This window comes from Apteryx mantelli, chromosome 11 (assembly GCF_036417845.1).
Source record: "Apteryx mantelli isolate bAptMan1 chromosome 11, bAptMan1.hap1, whole genome shotgun sequence".
NCBI classification, from domain to species: Eukaryota; Metazoa; Chordata; class Aves; order Apterygiformes; family Apterygidae; genus Apteryx; species Apteryx mantelli.
The window spans coordinates 9416668-9423892 of NC_089988.1; the positions used below are offsets into that span (position 1 = coordinate 9416668).

At 52.0% G+C, this 7225-nt stretch overlaps 1 protein-coding gene across 1 annotated transcript; it reads left to right on the forward strand.

The window, feature by feature from the left end:
* Positions 1–5207: 5207 nt before the first annotated feature.
* Positions 5208–6092, forward strand: LOC136993093 (olfactory receptor 14J1-like; the record flags this gene model as incomplete). The annotated part of the gene is made up of 1 exon (XM_067303105.1): positions 5208–6092. A coding segment is annotated over one exon (885 nt), but the record flags the coding sequence as incomplete, so codon positions are not given.
* Between the last annotated feature and the right edge of the window lie 1133 nt (positions 6093–7225).

Sequence of the window (7225 nt, forward strand, 5' to 3'; positions counted from 1 at the left end):
GGAGGTGGCCTTTGGATCAGACTCTGTCAGTGAGGGACTCAAGAGCTTCTCTGCCTCCATGTTAGTGGAAAAGCTCATGTCCCAGCTTCTTCTCTGTAGAGAGCTGAGGATTTAATTCTCGGGAGAAGGCGAAAGGGAAACCCTTCTCTGCCTGGGACTTGTATCACCCCATCAATCCTCTACTGCCTTCCCCTGCTCTATCACCCCCAGAAGTCCTTTGGCAGAGGCATTGTTTGGTTTCTGACCCTCTATCTGTCCCTGCTTTGAGCAGCAGCTTGCACTACAGGCCTCCTGTGGTCCCTTCAACCTGAATTATCCTGAACGCCTATGATCTCAGGCCCCTTTTCAAGCACAGAGCAAATGTCTCTGGGACAGGAGTCCTTTGTACTTTATGTGACCATCTAAAAGAAGGCAGGTGAACACCTCCTCCTCCCCATTGACTGTAAGGGCAGCCTGGGAGGCACTGCCTCAGGCATAGCTACATTACAATGGAAATTCTTTGCATCCACCTTTAACCACCTGAAAGGCCATTGCCTGGATCCCCTCAGGGGTGAGGGGAGAAGATCAAGCTTTTCTGCAGTGTGATTTCTGTACCTCTGTAGTTTGCGGCTCTAAGTAGATGGTGCCATCCTCCCCTTGGTTTCTTGCCTGAAGCTCAGCCTGGATGGGCATGTGAATGTGGAGGTTGTCTGTCACTGCAGTGACCGTGAGGTGGTGGAGAGGTAAGAGGAATAACAGAGTCTCCAACCTGGACTGCAGCAGAGAGGGCTTCATCCTGTTTAAGGTGGAGTTAGGCAAGCCAAAGCTCAGCTAGAGCTGGAGCTGGATCTAGGAAGGGATGGGGAGGGTAACCTGAAGGACTTCTGTAAGGGTGTTGGCAGCACAAGGCAGGCAGCCAAGGAAAATGTGATCTCCCTGCTCAGTGGGGCAGGGAATGTAGTGACAAAGAGAGGGGAAAGGCTGAGGAGCTCATTGCCTCTTTTCCCTTGTCTTTTCCTGGTCTTGTCTACTGCCAGGCCTGTGGTCACACACAAGTGCACGGGACCAGACGGGAAGCACCCGAGGGTGCAGGGAGAGGTGGCTGGAGTCCCTGCAGTGCTGCTCCCAATTGTCTGTGAAACGTCATGGTGATCAGGGAGGTTCCTGAAGACTGGGAAAAGGCAGACATCTCACCCATTTTGCAGAAGGGCAAGAGGGAGGGTCTGGGGAACGACAGGCTGGTCATGTTCATCTCAGTCCCTGGGAAGGTGATGGAGCAAATCCTCCTGGAAACCATCTCCAACCATAGGAAGGGCAAGGCCTGGAAGAGGCAGCATGGGTCGACCAAGGGGAAATGGAAAGCACGCCTGACCAACCTGATTGCCTTCTACCATAAGATGAATGCCTGCGTGCACAAGGGGAAAGCAGGGGATTTTGTGAACCTTCACTTTAGCAAGGCCTTGGACACAGTCCCCCACAGTCTCCTTAGAGGCAAATTGTTGAGCTCTGCCCTGGATCAATGGACCATAGGGCAGGTGGAAGACTGGATGGACCATCAGGCTGAAACACTGTGATCAGTGGTACAAGTTCCAAGTGGCAGCCGGTTACTAGCAGCATCCCTCAGTGATCAACATGTGGGGCAGGACTGTTTAACATCTTGATGAATGGCCTGCACAATGGATGGAGCGCACTTTCAGCACCTTTGTGGACAATGCATAAGTGGGGGGAGGCCCTGGGCAACCTCATCTAGTTCCCTCTGCATTGACCACGGCAGCTGGGACTAGGTGATGTCCAGAGGTGTTGTCCACCCTAAGTGCTGTGATTCAGTGAATCTTTCCCTGGAGAGCTCTGTAAAGAGAGAATAGTGAGAGGAAGAAGAAAGAATAGAGAGGCAGAAGAAGAGAGCTGAAACATGACAGCTTAAATAAAGGAGTTCCTGAGAACAAAGTTTCTCCATTCAGATTCTTGGTAGCAAAGGTATTTTGATGAATAATGTGTGTGTGTGTGTGTGTGTGTGTATATATATATATATATATATATATATATATATATATTTATAAACTCGCATAGACAAGCTAATTCTTGTAGCGCATGAACATGGTGCTGCCAATTAATAAGAAAGAAAAAGAATATACGGCACGGTAAAAACTGTGTGAAGTTTTGGAAAAGAGGATTTCTTGTCTATTGTTGCAGTGAGTTATTTTTTGAGAAGATCTCAACTTATGACTAGGATCTCCTTTTGGGGCTTGATTCATTTGACCACAGAGAGAGGCTATTGCTGCCTGAGATGCCCTGGGGTAGCTGTGTTGTCATGTGGTGCTGGAAATTTTGGAGACCGCTCCTGCGGGATCTTAGCTTGACATTAGGAAAGGTATCTCAAAACAGCTCAGCTGAGACAACTTAGTCCCCTCTTTGGACAAGAAAGGGAAGTTGAGAGAACTGGATTTGACAGAGACATCTGCACTGTGGGGGTCTGGCCTGGGGTGAGATCAGCCTCCTCCTTGTTGTCAATGAGCTCCCTTCTTGCCCCGTTCTATGTGTCCTGCCTAGATAAGAGATGGGAATCGGGGCTTCCAGAGCTGGACATTTCTACCTCTCGTAGATGACCATCCTCTGATAAAACCATCCTGTGATGAAACAAGTGACAATGTTGTAACTCGTCACTCTGTACTGTTTAGAGAGGGACCATCAGTGATGAATTTAGTTTGTTGCAAGGAACATTTCCCAGGAGGAGGGAGCACAGGGGACGGAGAAAGTCACGTCTTCAGATGGGCCTCTGCTCCTGAGTGGGGCCAGGCTCTGGGGATGGAGGGAGCTCCTGGCAACTGGGCAGCACTGCCCAGAGACAGCTGTGTGCAGGAGCAGCTCCTCTGCAAAGAGCAGCAGGGCTCTGGGCGCTGCCTGCTGCTGCTGACATGAGAGGTGACAAGACAGAGAGAAGTGCAAGGCAGTGTGGAGTGGGAGGAGAGAGGAGAGGTCCTTGTGGGAGAAATCTTCACAGCCCTTTGCACGGTAAGTCTCTGTCTGCAGGGCAATGCTACTGAGGTTCCTGGAAGGGTCTTCTGAACCTGCTTCATCCCATGACTGATAGGCTTTTTAAGGATTGCTCTCCTTTGCAGAGGAGGGGCAATTGCTTCAGAGCAGGCATTCCTTGCCACACGGTCACAGGGACAGGGCATGCTGCTACTTTCTCCAAAGGACGGCTGCAGGGCTGTGAAGCTGGGATATGCACCCAGGTCTGTGCAGAGCTGTGATTCAGAGCAGTGTTGCTACACCGCAGAGGAAGGTGCAAAAAAGGCTACTTGAAAGGGAAGGAGCTTTCCTTCCAGGGCTTCCAGTTTCCTAATGTTGGCAGGGAGAAAAAAGGAAAGAGTTTTGTGGTTTGGCAAGGAACTGGGACTCACTGACCTTCCCTCTCAGAGATCAGGAGGTCTGTGAGAAAGCTCAGCAAACCCTTTCAGCCCCACCTCCACCTACAGCAGCACCAGCAGCACCTTTATGATCTTATCAGGGCTAATGTGACCTGCTCCTTAGGACCTGTGAGTACAGAGATGCCCCTGGACAGTGTCGTGATCCGGGAGGTTTCTGTAGGGCAGAACTGCACACAGAGGGTGGGAAAGGGTCTGTGAGTATGGACAGGGAAAAGATGTTGGGAGAGAGAAAGCTGCAGGCAGCAGGAGCAGCTCCAGGCAGTAGAGATGGGCAGGGAATGAGAGGGAAGTGCCAACAGAATCATCATGGGAGGATGGATTTGGGCAAGTCATGGTCAGTGATCAGTCCTTCTCATGCAGACCCCTTCCTCTGAGCAAGCTCCCTGTGTCTCCTCTCCCCACCAGCAGAGCCTCTGGCCTGACAGCCATGGGGTCGAGGGCATGAGCTGCCTTCTCTGCAGCCAGCCCTCCGGCAGAGGAGAGGTGCCTGACAAAGGGACTGAGAGTGACTGCCCTGCGATGTCAGTGCCTGCGAGGCGGCATGCCTAGCTGGTAAGGTGAAGGCTTTCCTGAGTTCCCATCTGTCCCTCTCTTCTTGCCTCCCTTGGCAGCAGGATCATGGTGCTGCTCCTTGTTTCCCCTCCTGTCCATGCTGCTCCTATTCCTGCTTTTGGGCTCTCTGGGGTGGGAAGTTTAAGCTGCATTTCAGACATGGATGCTACAAGTTGTGCAGCAGAGGGGTCTGCATGGGAATGAAGTTGCCCCAGCCCCCTTCTGACTTGTGGAGCTCCAGGAAATGCAGTCCGTGGGGATGGGAACTGAGCTGATTCTCCCTTAAGGAGAGCCCATCTCCAGTCCTAAGAGTCCTTTTACCGTTTCGTTTTAGTGTCCTGGCAGGCTGCGTGCTGCCCTCTCAAATGGCACAGCTGTCTCATGGCATCGCTGTGATATCTGAGAGCCCCATGAGGAAGGTGAAGAGATGCTGCGAGTATGGAGATGGTGGTGGGAGGCTGTGTGTGGGCATCTGAAAAGAGCCCTGTGTGTGCTTGGCTAGAAGGGGAGTGTGCAGAGCTCCCTCAGGTGCCTGGAGAAAGGGTGAGAAGTTTGGAGCTGTGCACTTTGAAACTGGACTCGTGTGCTCTCAGCAGGGAATGGTTTCTTTTTAGAGCAACATATGAGTGTAATTATCCTCCAGGTCCAAGAGGTTGCGAGCACAGGACAGGTGTGAACGAGACTAACAGACAGACTAGCTGTCCTCACTCTGCAACAAGGGACAGTGGATGCTTTCCTCTGAGGACTCACAGTAGAAATGCCAAGGATTTCTACCTTTGAGGAACACTCCCCAGGGGTGTCAAGGACATCTAAATTAAAATAAAATTCCTATATAATCCCTGAAACTCTGTTCCTCAAACCTCATTCTTTAGAATTCAGAGTGAAGACGCTTAAAAGCCCTTCTACATGATGAGTGGATTTCACCTGACAGAAAGTGTGAATGTCAGAGCTGGTCATCCCCATTCCCCTGTGCCCACTGCTTGACAGCAGGACTGAGTGCTCTGGAGCCCATGGGCAGAGGTGCCTGCTCCTCACAGCACAGTCAGGCAGGGCAAAGCGGATCTCCAGCAAGGGAGCTGCACAGAGATCCTCTCAGTAAAGAGAGAGGCAATGTGGGGGTTTGTATGAGAACTGCAACATTTGGGGGTTTCTTGGCTTGAAAAGTCTCTCCTAACTTCTCAATGTTTGTTCTTCCTTGCACAGTCCCCCATGCCTGGAGATAGCAAGATGTCCAACAGCAGCTCCCTCAACGAGTTCCTCCTCCTGGCTTTCGCAGACACGCGGGAGCTGCAGCTCTTGCACTTCTCACTCTTCCTGGGCATCTACCTGGCTGCCCTCCTGGGCAACGGCCTCATCATCACAGCTATAGCCTGTGACCACCGCCTCCACACCCCCATGTACTTCTTCCTCCTCAACCTCTCCATCCTCGACCTTGGCACTCTCTCCGCAACTGTCCCCAAATCCATGGCCAATTCCCTGTGGGACACAAGAGCCATTTCCTACTCAGGATGTGCTGTTCAAGTCTTTCTGTTTGCCCTCTTGTTAGGAGGAGAGTATTCTCTTCTCACAGTCATGGCCTATGACCGCTTTGTTGCCATCTGCAAACCCCTGCACTATGGGACCCTCATGGGCAGCAGAGCTTGTGTCAAAATGGCAGCAGCTGTCTGGGCCAGTGGATTTCTCCATGCTGTGCTGCACACTGCTAACACATTTTCAATACCACTCTGCCAAGGCAACACAGTGGACCAGTTCTTCTGTGAAATCCCCCAGATCCTCAAGCTCTCCTGCTCAGACTCCTACCTCAGGGAAATTGGGCTTCTTGTGGTTAGTAGCTGTTTAGCCTCTGGGTGTTTCATTTTCATTGTGCTGTCCTATGTGCAGATCTTCACTGCTGTGCTGAGGATCCCCTCTGAGCAGGGCCGGCGCAAAGCCTTTTCTACGTGCCTCCCTCACCTGGCCGTGTTCTCCCTGTTTGTCAGCACTGACCTGTTTGCCTACCTGAAGCCCCCCTCCCTCTCCTCCCCAGCTCTGGATGTGGTGGTGGCTGTTCTTTACTCGGTGGTGCCTCCAGCAGTGAACCCTCTCATCTACAGCATGAGGAACAAGGAGCTCAAGGATGCAGTGAGGAAACTGATTCAGCTGGTACTAGCTTAGCAGCAATAAGCTGCCCATCTCTCCTCACAAGCCATTTCCAGTTTTTCTCATACAGCTCTTGTGTTTTGGGACTTCTGCCTGTGATAGTCATGTTTTTACAGAAAAGTTTGAATTCATCCCACCTTTTCAGAAGCACAAACCCTGTCTGTCTGACTCGGAGGATTTGTGTAAATCTGCCCAGAGTGTGTCAGAGCTGGCCTCCCAAGTAGCATCTCTGTAATAAAAGGGGATTTCCTCAGTACACTGCCTGAAGCCTGGGCTCTTCTTCCAAAGTGGGGGCCAAGAATGCACTCAGGGAATTGCCCCCAAAAAGGCACTCTTGCCATGCCTGGGTTTTCCATGGGCTAAGCAGGATGTGTTCATAGGGTGAATGTGTGAGGGAATGAGGGCTGGATTCAGCCTTCACTTGTGGGTGCCCAGTGCCCCTGGAGAGGGTGAGTGCTCAAGAGGTATCTGCTGGGGACTGTCTCAAATATTAGAGGGCTGGTGACAGATGCCCATCCTTCTGGAAGGCAATATGGAGCCACCAGGTGAGCACAGGGGATCTCCAGGGACAGGATTTGCCTGGGATGGGCAGTGAGTGGAGACTCCCAAAACCAAGTGGAGTCACCCATAGTGAAGGGCCTCAACCAAAGAATGAACCAAATCAGGGTTCTGCAATCTCAGGAGAGGCAGTGGGGACTCCTCAGGCACAGGGAAGGCAGCCTCAGGAGCGATTCATGTCACCTACAATGAAAACCATGGCTGGATCTAACGACACACCTGACCCCATCCTGAGCCATTGGAAATGCCTTGTGATTGCTCTGAGCATCTTCCACAGCCACAGATGCCTGGGGAGGGGGTCGTCAGGTGCAGTGATGCTGGGCCAGCTGGCTCTACATTGACCAGCACAGCCAGTGTGGAGTCACCCCAGGGCCCCACAGCCTGCTGGCCCTGCGGAGCACCACCGGCAGCCCAGGGAGCACAGTGGAGGGGTGCAGGTTGGCTGGGCAGGCCAGCATGGACACACTGACCTGGGGAGAGGCTCTCTGGAGAACAGGGATGTCTCTGGAGAAGAGCAAAGGAATAATTGCGTGCTTGCAGGGAGGAAGAAATGAAAACCTGTTTCT